The sequence below is a fragment of the Helianthus annuus genome, chromosome 1, assembly GCF_002127325.2.
Source record: "Helianthus annuus cultivar XRQ/B chromosome 1, HanXRQr2.0-SUNRISE, whole genome shotgun sequence".
Lineage (NCBI taxonomy): Eukaryota > Viridiplantae > Streptophyta > Magnoliopsida > Asterales > Asteraceae > Helianthus > Helianthus annuus.
The window spans coordinates 140,505,095-140,524,437 of record NC_035433.2 but is presented as its reverse complement, the minus strand read 5'-3'; the positions used below and the strand labels follow the sequence as shown (position 1 = coordinate 140,524,437).

Sequence of the window (19,343 nt, the reverse complement as noted above, 5' to 3'; positions counted from 1 at the left end):
ATAGTACATCCATCTACCACAGTCGAGACTGTTTCTAAGGTACCATCTGCTAACTCTACCTCATACTTAGCACTAAGGGTTTTAACAGGCAATCTTAATAGCTCACAGAATTTACTATCCACAAAAGATTTATCCGCGCCCGAATCAAATAATACTCTTGCGAAAACGTCATTAATGAGAAACGTACCAGTTATGACGTTGTCGTTCTGGATGGCTTCTTGGACATTCATTTGAAAGACCCTAGCGTTGGTCTTCTTTCCATCCTCAGCCTTCTTGGCGTTCTTTGGGCAGTTAGTCTTGATATGCCCCTTCTCATTGCAACTAAAACAAGTTGCATCCTTTAATTTCTTGCATTCAAGAGTCCTATGCTCAGAGGACTTGCATATCCCACACTTTTTGGACTGGGATCCTTGCTCAAACCTGCACCTCCCAAAATGGTGCTTTTGACAAGTCTTGCACTTGGGCCTATCGCCCGATCGGTTCTCATTTTTCCTGGCCTCAGAGCCCTTCTTACCATCACGGTTTCCCTTATGCCTCTTGTTGGATCTATGAGAGTTATCATCTTCCTGTTTCCTTTTGTCAGATTCCGAACTTTTCAGAGCTCTCTGTCTTGCTGCATCTTGGGTGAGTGACAGAGATAAGTCGGTGACAGATCGAAACGTAACTGGTCGCGAGGCCTTCACACTGGCCTTGATCTCAGGGGCCAAACCCCCAATAAAACGCGCGAACCTTTTTGGTTCAGGGGTTACCAGGTAAGGTACTAATCTGGATAAGGTGTTAAAACTGGTGAGGTATGCTTGACAATCAAGGTTCTTCATAACCAAGGATAGGAATTCAGATTCAATACGCTCAACCTCATGTTGAGGGCAGTAGTTTTCCTTGATAAGAGCAACAAACTGCTCCCATGACATACTATACAAGGTAGCTTTCCCAGATGCCTGGATCAATGCTCCCCACCAAGCCAACGCCTCACCTTTGAAGGATTGTGATGCAAACTTCACCATGTCCCTCTCAGCACATCCACTAATGTCTACCACCGTCTCAATCTCATCGAGCCATGTCATACAATCAACTGCCCCTTTCTCCCCTGTAAACTCTCGAGGTTTACATGACACAAAATACTTATACGTGCAGCCTTTAGCACGTGGGGTTTCATCAACCACAAGCTTTTTAGGGTGAACACTGTTTTCATTAGAGGAATGACGATCCTCATCTTTCTTAGGTTTGGGAGAAGCAGGTGGCGGCTTGTTGCGAACCTCAGAATGGTTCTTTGGCTTAGCGTGAGGTGCAGACAGGGTTCTACTGTGGGTTTCACTGAGTTCACTATACTGTCGCGCTAAGGCTTTGTCAACTGCTTCATTTACAATTGCTTTTAATTCGGCACTGGTTACTAGGAACTTTACATCATCACGGTTCTTAACCGGATGGCTATTGGCTTCCTCTGATCTAGTCATGTAGCTTCAACACTACATATAATTAATAGACAAGGTTTTACTTAAAGGCTCTTTTATAGTATTTTATGTTCTATTAACCAAGGTTTTAAATTGCCATTTTAGGTTAATTTATTAAAACATCAGGATTTTATTATCCTATAATACTTTAATCCTTAGCACATAGGCCTAGTCACAAGGACAATAAAGATATTTCAATAACCAAGATTTTACAATATCTAGGTGTTTTAGGTCGAATCATAGTTCTATACCATTAATTAACAGGGAGTCATGAGCTACCGCTGTCCTTAATCACGGAGGACATTTAATTATTGCCCACAGGCACTTCACTTTCAAAGAAGTGGTTAATTAATTTAAGGGAATTTTAAAAGTAACCCAAATATACATGGCCTGTGTGACTTTACTGATTCACAGTTTGCCAAGAGCTTTAACATACTAGATGTTAATAATTGGAATCTATTATGTGGGTTATACCATCTAAGATTTTACCTCTAAGATTCTTTTAATAATAAACGCAGAACAGTCCTAAATTGAGATGTTAATTATGGATCTTAACCTAATTATGGAACTACCATCTTGGCTTTGTTTTACAAAGCTAGGTCTTGGTTCACTTTAGATTTTACCAATTAATTATAATGGCAGATCCTTTTTAAATATTTCATTTATTTTCATAATTTATGCATGCCATAATAAAGAAACTTAATTAAAACATCTCACACATAGTTCTAAGACAGTACTACAATTGCCCAAACGGGACTTTCTACCAAAATAAATAAAAATGCCCACGCAGGGGCGGGAAACAAGAACATACCCACGCAGGGGTTAACTAACCAAACTTGCTCACGCAGGAGCGGAATACAAACAACAAGCTCACGCAGGAGCTGAATACTGAAATAACAAGTCCACGCAGGGACTGAATTACAATACAAATAAGTAACAAGGGTTTTCAATGACCCCTCCTCTTCGATTTCCCCTTAAGCAAATCTGACAGCCCCTTGAAGAATCCTTGCCGCTCTTTGCGGTCTTCACGAACTTCTTGTTCGACTTGGCTCAGCCTCTCAAGGACTTCCTGTTGAATCGGTGGCTGAGGCGGCTGATACACCGGCGGAGGAGGTGGCTGATGCTGGTACCCATAAGTCGGGTAACCCGTAGTCCATGGCCCTCCATATGGTCCTTCAGGATGAAGAGCATTGTAATCCCGAGCTACTAGGTATGGATCTACCTCTGCATAACCGTAGTTGTAGTTGTAGTGGGTATGTGCCGGCTGCTCAAATGGGTTGTACGCCGCTGACCCAGCATATGCAGGAATCGGGTTATCGAAACCCAGAGGTGGTACCACAGGTACTGAGTTGACATCTGGTATGGGGCTTGACGGACCACCATCATATGGGTCTTCTTCCTCCTGAAGTGGGGGATAGTGGCTGCCACTGGATGGCTGGGGAGTAGCAATCCGAACTCCACCTCGCACGGACATCCGTGCATTAGACCTTCTTCGCCTCGGTGGCTCCGGAGGCGGCTGCTGCGGCTCTACTGGCGGTGGCGGCGGTGGCGTGACTGCCACAAATTGATGACCCACTGAAGGATCCTGTTGCTGCTCATGATGCGAGTGTTCAGACGGTGTGAAGTACCAGTCAATGTTTCGGAACCTTTCCTCGTAGCTGTCTGGACCACGATATGGCGATCCATGAAATGATGACCCATCTGATATCTCGATGGGATGGTTCGGCGTTCCTGATGCTGGCTCCACGGGGTCAGTATCCTCATCCATGTCGTTCTCCTCTGGAAAGTGGTCTCCCGGTCCGAGTGGGTTAAAACCCATGGGTTCAGGCAAAAGGTTAGCCGGGTTAAACCGGCTTTGGAAGACGGGTGTTGGGCTGCCAAAAGAATGGTGAGAATTTGATCTTTGGAGAGGTATGAAAGCTGGAGGCTGGTTATTGGGCTCGTTTTCAGAATTGGGCCCAAATGAATGTTGGTACGAAGGAGAGGAGCTAAGGGATACTGATCGCCTTCCTGGTTCGACATAGAGTCTCCAAGGCTCTTGCGGGCTGGTGCTCATAGTAATGGATGGGGTTCGCCGGTGCGAAGGCCCGGCTTCGTGATCATGACCTGTCACGGGTCCTTTGCCTCTACCTCGAAGGAATCTGGGTGGCATGATGACCTGCATACAATATTTAGATAACCACAATAATATAATTATAAAAGACTCAAAATAAAACAAAGCAGAGTTTGTCCTATGTTCAATGTCTAGACTTGGAACTCGAAGAATGTGCAAATTTGTGCACTGAGATTAAACACAAAAGGCTAGTGTTTAATTCACTCAGTGTTGGCTCTGATACCAACCTGTCACACCCCTAATTTCCACGTGTCACCGGTGGGCCCGGTGGGGGATTCCGTGACGTAGTTGATATCATCATATGTCAAACAACACAAATTATAATGCACAGCGGAAGCAAATGAAAATAGATTTATTTCAACTATTAATTGTAATATCAAGTATCACAACCAGTCAAAATAGATCCACAGGCGGATCGAAGTAAAAAGAAAGTAATTGTTCAACAGATTATGCATCCCAAAAGCTTGCGAGACTCTACGATGCTAAGGAGAAACCAGCCTATTCCGTATAGCACCTGCACTTAATCTTTTTGGGGAAAATACGTCAGTTTGCACTGGTAAATACAATTTAACTGACTCATTTTGAAAACATTTGAAAAATTGGTTTTAAATGCACAAGGCACAAAACTCTTTATAACTTGGGAATAATTAATCAGAGTTAAACTTGTAAAAGATTTACATGTTTGTTGACCGTTCAGTCGCCCGAGTCGTGTCGGGTTTAAGGTTAAATGACACACCACATGGTATAAGTCCGCGGCGGGAAGCCAACGTTAATACCTTAAAAATAATAGACATAAGACCGGGTGTACGCCTACACCCGACTGTCGAGGTCGTGGCCAAAAATGATGCCAAGGATATCCGGGACATGGTCATTAAGCTCCCAAGGGTACAAGAAACAAACAACACCAGATTTTCAAACGGGTCCCATTGGTAATACCCATCTACTAATGAGATGGAACCAACCGCCCGACCAAGCGGTATATTACATACCGTACCCCCAAGCCCGTATAGGGAAAATAAGTTAAAAGTATTTACCTGAGCAAGTATAACCACAATTTCAAAAATGCACGTGTCTTTTACTGGGCTCCTACTCTGGAACGAAGGTTATAATAACCTATTAGAATCCTAACGGGTCTTTATATATAGCCTAAGCTTAGACCGGTTAGTTTTAAAGAGTAAACTATGGTTTAATCGCGAGGAATGCGAAAACCGGGAAAGAATATGATTTAGACCCTACAAGCTTGGATACTTGTATAATATGGGTAAACTGAATATATTCTGAATTTTGAGACTTAGATGTTATGGTTTGACCCGTTTCGGCCAATATGCGCGAACTAGTCACATAAGCCGATCCGAACGCGAAAGTGCGTAACGAGTAACCATATAAGTCATATGCAAGTTTCCTGAGATTATATGCACAAAATATGTTGTAACATCAGAAAGGTATGCCCACATATGCCCCAAATGTTTTTATACGCCAATTACGCCTCAAAAGGGCATTTTAGTAATCTTACATAGGTTAAAAAGGATAAAATGGGAAATCTGAGTTTCCAACTTTAGGCTACTGTTATAAGGTATATTTTTATAAAATATATCAGTAGGTATTAGGCCTTTTATATAAAATCTCATTTTGACATATACTATGTCGTAAAAATGCCTAAAAAGGCGATTTGGAGCCATTTACGGGTTTTTATAGAAAAGCTGATATTTTTATATTTCCAGAAGGTTCAATATATCATTTTTAATATAACAAATCAGTAGAAAAAGGTTTCGGGTCAAAAGGATTTGTAAAACTCATTTTATGACCGAAAAGGGTAAAACCGGCATAAGCCGAAATAAGCTTAAAACACTAGGTTAAGCTCAGCCTAAAAATAAATAAAAATCTCCAAAAATCCTAAAATATTATTTTATAACAGTGGGTATAAAGTTTTGGCATAAAAATTCGGGTTTGGATAGGCTATGTGTTAATTACGCTAATACTTTACTAAGAAAGCCTCTATTTACGCTAATAAGCATAACTCTTAATCTAGACCTCAAATTGATGTCAAATTTTGGGGACAACTTTATATTTCAGTAACTAAGGTGTCTGCCCTTTTACATTTTCAAAAATTATGATTCTTGGACATTCGGGCATAATGGTCAACATATGGGCTTTTAGCGGAAACATGCATACGAACTAAATATCTAATGAACCATATTGTGTAATCACAGGAGGATATACTAACATGTTAATAGGTCCAAAAGAAGCTCTAAGGCAGATTCAAACTTGCCTAAAACGGGTCAGAACTGAAAGTCAAAGCGAAAGTCAAACTATGCGACTTTCGGTTCCGAACCGGGTCTAAACAGAAAATTGTCGAGTTGAACATGTTGAAACATGTTCTTACACTTATTACCAAGTTATATAAATTTTCAAACAGGTTACATACAACCTATATTGCTAATTATGCGTTAATTCAAAGATAAGCATTCTGTTGACTTTTTCTAATTAGCTTTGACTCGACAATTAACATGCTTAGAGTGGGAATCTGGAAATACCCTTTTAAAGGTTTGTTACCCACTTAATTACCTTCCTAAAGGTACTTTTAATTCGTGATTAGACAAGGTACATTATGCTTAATCACGAAGTCAAACCTTAATTACGACGGTTTGACTTTCGCTTAATTAACTAAGCTACAAAGGATTAAAGAGGGTTAAGGACACTTACAAGAGTCCTAAGATGGATTAGAGAGCTAAAGAAATTGCCTTGATGACCAGAGGATTTCCAGAAGTGCCTAGCCAAACTTCCCAAGTGAGCAAAGCTCAAATGTTCAAGGTCAAGTTCTTTATATAGGGAACCCAAGACTCTTGGATCAAGCCAAGCAAGTCTAGTGTTGATATAAGATCATTACAATTGTCCCTAAGGGGCTATAAACAGCCTATGCAGCCCATAGTAACTCAATTTTTACAATTTAAGTCGGTTACAAGCAATGGACAGGCAGCTGTCCAAAACATACTGCCAGCGACGGTCTTACGGACCGTAAGCTTGAGGCTTTATGGTCCGTAAGGACCTCTTGCGAACCGTATGCTACATGCCTTGCGATCCGTAACCAACTTTACTGAAACATAGTTCAGGTGCCTTCTTTACGGACCGTAAGTCTAGAGCTTTGCGGTCCGTAACCGTTCATGCGGAACAGAATCTATATACCCTGCTTACGGACCGTAAGCCAAGGGCCTTGCGGTCCGTAAGCGATGACCAGAAGACAAAAATTTTGCAACTTTAAAGTCTTGACCATGCATTTACAAAACCGAAACATGCCTATCTTTTGCAGCTTGTGGGACCATCTGACCAACCTTTGCATGAGGAGAAGACTCTTACATGTCCCCTATTTCATTTATTCACAAAGGTCTTGACAATTTGACGGATATTTCAAAGGAATGGGTCTTGAAGTTTTTTATAGAAGTTGGCCATTATATAACTAATGTTAATCACAGGGATCTTATTAAATTTAGGAGTAGTAACAACCTTCATTTCCATAGTCCTTAATAAAGATGAACTTTATTTATTGAGAACAACCGGTTATTGTACGAGATGATCATAAACTGATTTAAGGATCTTGGGATTTATAAAATGTCGGGTCGCTCAGAGGTGATTTAATAACATGTCGCCCTTGGGTCGTTCAGCGGTAATTTAAAATACATGACGCCCCTTTTTAATTAAGTCCTACCACATATCTCTTTATTAAACCCGGTTTCTCTGACACGTCTGTCGCAGAGGACACGTGTCTTTATTTAATTGGACAAGAATTTCCGAGGTGTCACAATTATTATTATTATTATTATTATTATTATTATTATTACTATTATTATTACTATTATTATTACTATTATTATTATTTATTATTATTATTATTATTATTATTATTATTATTATTATTATTATCTATACTATATAATAAAAGAAACCTGTTTTGGGACACTTGTCATTCTCTCATTTAATTGATTAAAATTATTAATAATACTAATAATAATAATATTTAATCTAATCTAATACAAATAATAATAATTCTTAGCTTGTGCAAGTCTTCATGATTCTCAACGTCATTACATGTATATTTATATAACTAGGTTTAAAGAAGTTCGACGTGTTGCGGCGAATTTCTTTTGTTATTTAGTTTGCATGTTTTTTGAAATCACTACAACCACGTTGTGAATGGAATTGCTGACAAGAATAAAAAGAAAATGGAGAAAAAAAAAACTAAAAGATAACCGAAATAAAATAAACAAAAAAAGTTGTATGGTAACGATGTTGTTCGTATGAAACCTATGGTCAGAGATGAGCCAATGGTTCTGGGTACCGGTACCAAGTTTGCCGAACCGAAAGATCTTAAGTACCAGTTCGGTACCGACTTTTGTCGTTCCTGGTACCGGTTCACTACCGTTTTATACCTTCATATACCGGTACCGTAACCGGTATTTTTGGTATCATTACCGATTCTGTATCGGTATCATACACGTGAATATTAACCATAAACTATGAATATGCTTCTCCACACGTTGATTTGTAGTTAGGGTTACCAACTTTGACAAAGTTTCAAAGGAACAATGACTTTTGAATGTCTGTTAATTAGTTTTTCAATCTTTAAACATATGGCAGGATATTCGATCTTTAGTTAGGTAAGTTATTAAATTGTATAAAATAAAGCTGTTGACATTTAAGTTGTATAAATCATATTGGAATACCATTAAATTGTATAAATCTATACTATATAATAAAAGGAACCTGTTTTGGGACACTTGTTATTCTCTTATTTAATTGATTAAAATTATTAATAATACTAATAATAATATTTAATCTAATCTAATACAAATTCTTACTATTAATTCAATAACCTATTGTTAAACTAAAACTTCAATAGAATCTTAAATCCTAGCTAAACAAGTTTCGAAATTCATAATAATATTAATATGTTAGACTAAATATATTATTGATATATATAAAAAATATATTCTTGATATATATAACTAAAATTATTATCAATAATATTAATAATAGGTTTAGAATCAAATACAAAGATTCAAAAAATAAGAAGTCGTACAAAGGGTATCAAATAGACTCTGATTGACCTTATTCAACCGACATTAAAGCCGTGTTATTGAACTCTACGACATTAATTAATATGTACGAGTTGATGGGTTACATTTATATTAACTCATTTATGTCAATGTGGTATGTAAATGTCTATGTCTTTGTTTTGCATTTACATGAAATATGTATACTATATAGTTTAAATTGTTCAACCCGTGTAACACACGGGGAACTAACCTAGTTATTACAATATGCAAACGAATGCAAGTTGTGTAATAAGTAATAACCGCAATAATCATATATTATTTGCAACCGTGTTAATAATTGATAAACAAAATTTAGAAAGCCTTTTAAAAACATTATTACATTTTGAATTTGTAAATCAAATTTCATCTAAGCCTCTCTAATTGTTCACTTTTTGTTAAAAGATTTAAAAAGCGACATATTGGATAATGGATATATTGATAGATGAAACATTATTACATTAACATTTAATCTAGTAAAAGGAACGTTAAATAATGCAAGAGGGAAGTCACTATTATTCTTGGTCAAATTATGTGATGCAATACATCTTAGTAATTAACTAGATAGAAAAAGAAAAGATCTTCCAACATGCATGGATTGATATCCTAAACCACAAGGAACTTCCCTTATATAGTGAATTTGATCTAGGGCCTATTAGCGGCACGAGGAAGCCCGATGGGCTTCTTGGCAGCGGCCGAAGGTGTCACAAATTGAGGTGGTGATGGAGGGATTGGAATGTACGATGGTAGTGGTCGCCGTGGTGGTGAATTTTGTGGCGGTGTTAACATTGGAGGGCTAGGAGGTGGGAGAGGGAGAGGGAGGTAACCGGGTATCGGAAAGTTGGGTGGAGGGCCGTCGGCGAGGACCTTACCGGTGTCGGAAAGTGAGAGTGCAAAGAGGAAAGACAAGAAGAAGAACTTGAATGGTGCCATGTTTATTGGGGTGTTTGTGTTTGGTTTGGATGGAAAACCTTTACAAGGGTTGTACACTTTTTATAAGGGTGGGAGGGAATTTACATTTGATAAATATGTATTTTTCCTAAATTCTTCATTATTTTCTAGATTTAAATGCACAAACAATCAAATTATCAAAATAAAGATTTATATGTTAAGATTTAACTAAAATTATGTTGTTTAAGTTATACTTTTATTTTAAAACAAGTCAAGTGAATAAAATTTTAATAACGAATAAAAATATAGACCTTATGAATGAAATAAGGTTGAAACTTGAAAGTCTTTTGATTTGAAAATCTGCCTGCTATGAAGATAAAATGAACTGAAAATTAAGTGTTTACATCCTTCTGTTAGCTATGGATATTCAATCATGAACAAATTTTATAGCAAAAGCAAAAATAAGTATTTAAAAATCTACTGAAAATAGTTTATTAAATAAATGATATATATTTAAATAAAATTATACAACCATTTAGCAAAATCGCAAAATAAATACTTAAAAACAAATAAGAATTATAAAACCCATAGCGAAATCAATATATAAATATTTTATAAAGCCCATAAGCAAATTCAAAAAATAAATACTTAAAAAATGATTGTATAGTTAAACCAGTCACATTTTTTTTTAATTATGTACAACTTGTCTATTTACTATCTCTTAAATCAGTTATATAAATATTTACTAGGGAACAAGTAACTAAATTCAGACAAATTTTTTTCAGAAAAAGGAATGGATTTACAAAACTTTAGGTGAAAATGTGAAATGGTGTTGGATTACTTCTAGCCAAGTTACCAAAATGTTAGTAGAAAATACACACCAAACTTAAATCCCCTTCTATTCTTTCTTTCTGTCTTTTTCCTTGTAACACATTGAAAATTGGAAACCACTATTCAAAATTTCAAACATAATGACACATTTTCTTTGTTAAAAACAAAAAAGAAATACAAAATTCTCTTGTACTTGTTGATTAAAAATCTAAAAAGACCAAATACACGCGTACAATTTATATAAGATAATGTTACCATCCTAAGAACAAATCTCAACTTCACTATACATTCTTTTAGAAAATGCTATATTACCATGCTAACAATAGATCTCGAATTCACTCTGTGTTCTTTTAGAAAATGTTAATTTCAGTACCTAGTGAAAATATTTCATTTTCATTGCGAAACAACGGTCTACTAGCAACAGATATACAAGTTATATAAATATAAGAAGAAATATCAATTATGATCATAAGAGGGAATGGAGAACTCTTTTCATTAAGTGTGACAACCAAATACAAAAACCATCTATTTATAGCCATAATATTATTACAAACTTTAATGGTAGAATGATGAAGCAAAATTGGAAGTTAGACACTCGTATCGACTTAAATATATAAACTTTGATCAAGAAACAAAACCTACACTGTTTAGATTTTTATCTTAAAAAACCATGGAGCCCTTCTATATGTCCAAAGTTAAATGGTTGTATAGAAAAAGGCTCCAAAATTTAAACAACCGTATAGAAGAACTCTGTCAATCAGTTTAAACGTCATAAAAAGAAGCTCCGTGTTCTACACGAACGTATAGGAAATTGAACTGACAAAAATTTACTTGCATTTATGTTTTGTACCTCAAACATTACAAATCAATAACACACCTATAGCATTATCATCATCATCATACTCAGCAAAACCCACCAATAACAAAGCAAAGGAAAGGTAAGATGTAGACAGTAACAGTCTTACCTCTACGGTTCTACCCGTAGCAAAAGATAGTAATCAAGGGAACGAAACATGTAACACTAGAAATTATTAATTAAAACACCACCGAAATAATATCAGTTTATACTTGTTTCTATGTGGAATTAAAAAAAAAAAAAAAAAAAAAAAAAAAACCAAACAAACACAAAGATCATCTCATCTTGATAGTAGACCCATCTTGTCGCTAGCCTAGAAATATTTACACAACATAACGACATCGTTTCAGGCCTACCTAAAAAGAAAAAAAAAAGAAAAAGAAAAAAAGCTCCATTATTCTACTTAGAACATCTCTTGTTCTTCCAAGCCCAAACCTACACCATCACCATCACACCATCGTATCGTGTCCTCGTCGTCACCACCACCATCGTAGCCGAACACAAAATTTAAAACCTGGAAGCTAAGAAAGACCGAAAGATCGAGGTTTTTTTTTTTTTTTTTTTTTTTTTTTTATAAATATCAGATAACCCAAAAAAAGAAGCCCAAGAGGCCGAGACCTATGGGCTGCGGCTAAGCCCATCTGGAGCCACGGCTAGCAACCGGCGTTTGTACCGTTTAAGGACGGACGCCAGGTTTTCTTTTCCTTTAGGGAATGCCACATCACCGGCTGCGGTTCCGGGTCGACCTTTTCTACATGAGATGGCGGTCTCGACGTTTTTTACTATGTCCAAGAGACTGGCGGCGGTGGTGCATTTCCCTCTGCTTGGTTTCGCTTGCGGCGGAAAACTGGTGGTGGATTTGGGCGGTGATGATCTCTGTTGGCATGTGTCCGGAACTTGAAGGCAGAAACACGGGCTTGTTGGCACACGCGGTTTTGAAAATGCCGGTTCGATTATTCCCTACACAAGTGAAACCATAATTTAAATTTACTCCAGTATGGTATGGGTCAGGTCGGGTCGGCCCTAAAACGTATTACATATAATTCTAAAAAGAGTAAAATGTCATTTTCGTCCCTGAGGTTTGGCCAGTTTTGCGACTTTCGTTCAAAGGTTTGTTTTTCCGTATCTGGATCCAAAAGGTATGAAATCTTGTCATTTTCATCCGGCTCGTTAACTCCATCCATTTTTCTCCGTTAAGTCAGATATATTTTCGTCTTTTTTTGTTATCTTAAAGGGCAAGTCGGTCTTTTTCACTTTATGTACAAGCATGTAGCATGATGTACGAGTATTCAAAATACCCTTACTAAATAAAAAAAGACAAAAAATACCCCTGACTTAACAGAGAAAAATGGATGGAGTTAACGAGCCGGATGAAAATGGCAAAGATTTCAAACCTTTTGCATCCAGAAACGGAAATACAAACCTTTGGACGAAAGTCGCAAAACTGGCCAAACCTCAAAGACGAAAATGACATTTTACTCTTCTAAAAACTATATTGTTTCAATAATAATCTAGTGACTTTATGTAGTATAAATACATGTTTGACCCGTTTGACCCATCTACTTTTAACTCTTTAAGGCTTTTTGTATATAAAATAGCCCTAGTCGACCCATTTACTTATAAACGAATCGAAACAGCTACCTCTTCAAACACGAACTAAAACGACAGAACAGAAACAAATAATTACCTGAAGACGATTAAGAACGTAGGTGTACTTCCCCCAAAGCTCGGGCCTACTTTCCATAAGCGAAAGCTCGAGAATCCTATGCATACACCAAACACCGAAACTTTTTATCAACTCAATTCTCCAAACACAATCGTCACCACAATTAGGAACCGAAGTTACAAGATACTTATTATACTCGGTTTCATCAACTTTCGTTCCGCCACCACGAGCCACCCGATTCACCTCAATTTCATACAAAAATCTTTCTCGAACCGCCACACGGTCCACAAGATCCTCATCTAACCCCCCATTTTGGTTAAACAGCCATTCAGACCCTTCAAGTTTCAAAAGTTTAAACACGCAAAGCCTAAGAGACTTTATAAGATTCGCTTCCGAATCCACAGCAGGTGTAGTCATCTCTTGAGCGCTCAAATCGGGCCTCGGGTTGACCGAGTTGACCTTCTCGGCTACACCGAACTGTTCAGATGGTTGTTTGGACCACATGGACCACGTGTCTGACCCTAACCCTGACCCTAACCCTGACCCTAACCTTGACCCGTAACTTGAAACGGGGTGGTAAGCAGCTGCATCCCTAGATAAATTCGAATACGACAAACCACCATAACCGGATATTGACCCGGTTCTGTATAACGGGCCTGTATAAACCGACTGTCCGAGAGTCCCGTATCTCGAACCACCATCCCTTTCGGGTATAGTTTTCGGTTCCCGATTTGGAAGGAGGCCCGAAATATCTGGCATGCTGTAATACTTCTTCTCATGCACATTCTCAACCGGGCCCGGGCCCGGGCCCAGGCCCACGGGCTGAATATTTTGATAAGTTCGTTCGGGTTGCATCGAGCTGTTCCTGGACACAACTGGATCCGGAAAGCCCGGTGGCTTTGCGGGCCGAAGCCCGTTTTGTTGGGTTTTCGTCACGGAAACCGGAGATTTGTAGTTTGATGAAACAAGTGGTGGCGATTTAGGAGATACCGGTTCGAGCTGGTTTTGAAAGTAATCGGAAGTTTGTTTGGTTTGATTTATATATGACTTGATTTGATACCCGTGAACCGTAGCGGGCTGATCCATGTATGGGCCCGAAGCATGCGGTAACCGCAAACTATGGTATCGTTTCTCAGGATCCATCACATTTAGTCCAGGGTTCGTTGTATATGCATCCAGTAATTGCTGATAGCTGGTCAACAAAGAAGTTGACCCCCGTTGCACCCCGTAAACTGGATCGATTTCGGGGCTACTCATATTCGTAACAACCGGGCTAGTCACATTTGTAATAACCGGGCTAGCCTTTACGTTTACTTTAGAATCAATCCCGAGCAATTTATCAAGTTTGTTATTTTTCGCAACTTGTGTCATTTCCCCGTGTAAATCAAAAAGAAGTTTCCAAAAATCGTCTAGTGTCGTTGCCAATTGACGTCTAGCGGCCCTCCCTAACCCGGCTAGTTTCGAAAGACTCGCGGGCCCACTCATGGTGTCATCGCTTTTCCCGCTAAGACTCCTAAACGAACCCGGCCCGTTATAGGTTGGAGACTGGTTCGTTTCATTTCCTGTTCCTGTTTCAGATACCATTTTCGGTGGATCTTCGGGTTCACAGTCAGGCGGTTTAACCAAATGCAGGTTTCCGTCAATTTTTAACGTCTTTTCAACCGAATCATCAATTTCCTTTTTCGAAACCGGGCTCGACACACTTTCGACTATGGTCGGTGACTCCTCGGGCTGCTGCAACGAAGGTGTAGTATAAGAAGAATTTTCTTCAATAGTAGTCAAACGAGGGCCGTTATCATAGTCTAAAAGATCATCAGGCAAGTTAAAATCACGAGCTGAATCAACGTCACGTTCGTTGGTAAACGTCATTTCTTGAATTTCTTTCGGGCTTTCTTGTTTTTCTTCGACAAACGTTGATTCGGGCACAGCATTTTGAATATTATCCCACGTCGGAACATCGGGTACGGAACTTGCGGATTTTAACGGTGTTACAACAAGCCAAAGCATAAGCGAGATGGAAAAAATCGCAGTCGTGAGAATGGAAAGATACGGGACCCACATTGTCCACCTCAGATTACTAGCCCAATCACTGTTTCCAAACACCATCTCAACGAGAAACACGATCACCAACCCGAGTATCCCGATATACGTAACCCAAATTGCATACTCGACAAACTGCGTAATTTTGTTCGCACCCATTATCGATCTTGACGAAGCGATACGAAAAAGCGGGACCACTGATGACGGGAGCAAAATCGCAACCGTTACTTGAGTAAACAGCATAAGTTGATATGCACCTTCGGCACCCGAATGCCATGTGGATAGAAGTGCGGGGATTAACGAAATGAATCGGATCGTTGAGTGATGGCACCAACCGGGAATGTCGAGTTTGAAAAAATTAAGGAGGACCGATTGGCCGCTGAATTTCCACATCAGCGCTGTTGTGTGATATGAAAGAACCAGAACGATTATTAAAGCGAAAGGTGCCATAAAGCTCCTAAATACCTGAAATTGATTTTAAAAACCAATTTATTCAAAAGTATGATCATAGTTAAATAATTCGATATTCAAGAAATTGAAATTAAAAAGAGTAAAATGCCATTTTGGTCCCTGAAGTTTGGCCAGTTCTGCGACTTTCATCCAAAGGTTTGTTTTTCCGCATCTGGATTCAAAAGGTTTGAAATCTTGCTATATTCATCCGGCTTGTTAACTCCATCCATTTTTCTCCGTGAAGGCAGGGGTATTTTCGTCTTTTTCATTAACTTATGGGTATTTCCGTCTTTTTGAATATTTGTACGTTATGCTAAATGCTTGTACATAAAGTGAGAAAGACCGAATTGCCCTTTAAGTTAACAAAAGGACGAAAATACCCCTGCCTTAACGAAGAAAAATGGATGGAGTTAACGTACCGGATGAAAATGGCAAGATTTCAAACCTTTTGGATCCAAATGCGGAAAAACAAACATTTGGACGAAAGTCTCAAAACTGGCCAAACCTCAAGGACGAAAATGGCATTTTACTCAATTAAATATATATATTAGCACCATAACCTGGTCCATTAGAGACAATGCGTCCTGAAACGTAAGCAAATCGAGGCCCGTGCTATAGAACACATTTGCTGCAGAGTTCATGAGAAAGCAATTAATGACGAAAATGCCACTGAAAACGCAAGAAATGGCGAAAAGATGGTCATGGCATAAAGCTCCCTTTGAAATTTGTGTCGGTCCCTGATCTTGCTGCAAAGATACGAACAATCAGAAACTTGATAGAAAATTGAAAAAAAAAAAAAAAAAAAAAAACCTTTTATTCAACAAAACTCAGAAATCGTAACGTTTTGGGCCCACACGATACCTGAACCATAGACGAATGCAAATAAAGATTATGAGGCATGATACTTGCACCAAGAAGACCCATTAACGCAAACGCACTTTCACCGCTTAAATTTGTAAGCATCCCGCCCATTGACAGTGACGTGTCACGTTGACTTGTAACAACCCCAAAGAAATAAGAAAATAACGCAACGACTGCTAACCACATACATATAAACTTTGCTTTCCCACACTCCTACACAATATAACACGTCATTATACAAATCAAAACAATAGAAAACGCAAACATAAACGATTGAGGTCGAGATCAAAGATTGAGCTTACCAAGTAACTAGATACAACCGGAAATAAAAAAGCATCGAGAGAAGTCAAAACGACACAAGTGAAGAGACCGATGCCGAATGTGAGATTAAGCGCGTGTGCGGTTCCCAAAATCTTGCGAAATAGGAGATTTTACATTAGTATGATTAATAATGATTGTAATTTATTAAAGGGTAAATTGCATTTAATATCTAAGCTTTAGCAAAATTTCAGGCGTTGTCCTTTAACTAACGAAATTACAGTGGATGTCCTTTATGTTTTAATTTCTTTACAGGCGGTGTCCTTTCTACCTAAAAAGATTACAGAAATAAAGGACATTCGCTGTAAAGAAATTCAAACATAAAGGACATCTGCTGTCAAGAAAATAAAACATAAAGGACATCCGTTGTAATTTCGTTAGTTAAAGGATGGCGCCTGAAACTTTGCGGAAACTTAAAGGACGTAAAATGTAATTTACCCTTTGTTAAAGGGCTAAGGTTTACCATTGTAAGGTCCAAAGCGATCATAGATAGTTCTGCTTGAATTCCCAAGAATACACATGTGACTTTATCGTATTCCGTACTACAAATCTACAGAAAACATATAGAAATAGAACGCGATTTGGTTAACAAGGAGAGTGAAAAGGTTACACGAAGAAACGGAGAGTATTGTTTGTATTTTGTACTTTATTTTATAAACCTTAGAGTAAAATGTCATTTTCGTCCATGAGGTTTGGCCAGTTTTGCGACTTTCGTCCAAAGGTTTGTTTTTCCGCATCTGGATCCAAAAGGTTTGAAACCTTGCCATTTTCATCCGGCTCGTTAACTCTATCCATTTTTCTCTGTTGAGTCAGGGGTATTTTTTTCTTTTTTGTTAACTTAAAGAGCAATTCAGTCTTTTTCACTTTATGTACAAGCATTTAAATTACCCCTTACCAAATCCATTAGACCGAATTGTCCTTTAAGTTAACAAAAAAGACGGAAATACCCATGACTTAACGGAGAAAATGGATGGAGTTAACGAGCCGGATGAAAATGGCACGATTTCAAACCTTTTGGATCCAGATGCGGAAAAACAAACCTTTGGATGAAAGTCGCAAAACTGACCAAACCTCAGGGACGAAAATGGCATCTTACTCTAAATTTCAAACAGGCAAAAAACATAAGTTAAAGCAATCATCAATCATAAACACCAAAAAGCATACCTGCGCAAGATCTTTCCCGGTAACCACAGCAATAGAAGCTGAAAGGTATTGACAGAGAACAGCAGCCAAACTAAAAACAAACATAAGTACAATGAGATCGTACCCAAAACGGGCCCCACCCTCGATTGCTGCAACCCATTTTCCTGGGTCAACATATGTAATTGCAATAAACAGAACCGGTAAAACAGCTGGAAGCAGCCTATGTGTCGTGTTTGGATGGGATTTTGCGATCATATTGTCCGTCTCCATTCCGGAAATAACTGTAACAACACTAATTAGAATAACAAAATTGCAGTCATGCAATTAATCAACGGTTTTGTTAATCTTCGAAGCTTATCTAGCGGCTGAAATTTGCTCTAGCGGTTTCAATCACATGATAGTTGTTGGCATAACAAGACTTTGACACTCGTTGTGGTCACAATCATAACCACCTTCATGTCAGCTTTGGAAAATGAATATCCAAATTTGACATGAACATGTCGTCTCGAATCCAAACGGGCCGACTGCAACTAAATCCTGTTTTCACAAAAACAAAAGGAAAAAACATTAAAACAAATGTAAATTCATTTATTTAGAATCTAATGAACATCATACAAATATAAATCATGCTAATCAAGAGTTGACTATTACATTAATAATCCGATTCGCATAATAAATCGGCAATAAAGTCAAAGTCAAAGCCATAACCCTAGCTTGTGAGTTCTTATTAAAAATCCCAGAAAACAAGATTTAACAATCCCAAACTACCATTATTTCCTAAAAATTCCAGAGTTAATTAGGGCTGATATGTACAAGTTTGACCAACACATTTGACTTTCAGATTCCAACATTTGGGAATGATGAAACATACTTGATATGAAAAATCAACCAAATTCAAATAAGTATAAGTTTCAAACAGCAGATCCATACAAGTTAACAAGCATAAACCCCAAATTCAAGAAAAAAAAGTCAAAACCCTAGAAAGCTAAAGCATTCAGATTCAAAAGTACTGGGATCTGACAAGATTTGTTAATCTGAATCTTTCTTACAAACCCAGAAAGATACATACAAAAAAGAGAAAACCCATGTACAAAATCAAGAAAAAAGTCAAACTTTGACAATTAATAACATTAGTTAATCAAGTAAAGGTTGTACCTTTATTGCTGATTGCTGTTCTTCCGGATGTTTGGTTTATGGGTTTTGATTGAAAGCTGATAAAGATCAATAATAAGTGATCTGTTGTTGAGAGGTAGATCTGATGGGGTCTAATGAAGACCGTAGGAGTGAGAGGACGATCTTTTCAAGATGGAGAGAGAGAGAGAGAGTGTGTGTGTGTGATTACTGATGGTGTAATAATTATTATAGCAGGGGTCACAGAGCTATGAAGCTATCTATCTTGTAGTCAGACAAGTCCAATTGATAAGCAGTAAATTGGAAAAGGAAACTGTAAAGGGAATGTTGTTTTCACTTTCTGGAGTTAAAAAGTATTAGCTTCAATCATAGATTTTTCATTTTTTTGGCATGTATAATGGTAGAGTCATATAGCGTGGAAGTTATGTAATAAGTGGCAATTATATAAGAAACGAGGGTTGAGGCTTTATATAGTTTGAGTGCGTAGTAAGATTATATATGTATG

General features: G+C 37.9%; 3 protein-coding genes across 3 annotated transcripts; all 3 read right to left on the bottom strand.

Moving 5' to 3' along the window:
* Positions 1 to 2,397: 2,397 nt before the first annotated feature.
* LOC118491617 (leucine-rich repeat extensin-like protein 5) lies at positions 2,398 to 3,507 on the bottom strand. Its single transcript, XM_035989521.1, has 2 exons — positions 2,983 to 3,507; positions 2,398 to 2,886 (listed from the first exon to the last, which is right to left on the bottom strand). The coding sequence occupies exons 1-2, from the start codon at positions 3,505 to 3,507 to the stop codon at positions 2,398 to 2,400; spliced, it is 1,014 nt and encodes a 337-aa protein (XP_035845414.1).
* A 5,789-nt stretch (positions 3,508 to 9,296) lies between these two features.
* On the bottom strand, positions 9,297 to 9,584 carry LOC110932991 (leucine-rich repeat extensin-like protein 5). The gene has a single exon (XM_022176241.1). The coding sequence runs from the start codon at positions 9,582 to 9,584 to the stop codon at positions 9,297 to 9,299; it is 288 nt and encodes a 95-aa protein (XP_022031933.1).
* Positions 9,585 to 11,452: 1,868 nt separating this feature from the next.
* Positions 11,453 to 19,075, bottom strand: LOC110881329 (ethylene-insensitive protein 2). Its single transcript, XM_022129621.2, has 8 exons — positions 18,863 to 19,075; positions 17,729 to 18,244; positions 17,028 to 17,114; positions 16,549 to 16,659; positions 16,247 to 16,459; positions 15,946 to 16,131; positions 12,917 to 15,400; positions 11,453 to 12,189 (listed from the first exon to the last, which is right to left on the bottom strand). The coding sequence occupies exons 2-8, from the start codon at positions 17,975 to 17,977 to the stop codon at positions 11,848 to 11,850; spliced, it is 3,672 nt and encodes a 1,223-aa protein (XP_021985313.1). The 5' UTR covers positions 17,978 to 18,244; positions 18,863 to 19,075; the 3' UTR covers positions 11,453 to 11,847.
* Between the last annotated feature and the right edge of the window lie 268 nt (positions 19,076 to 19,343).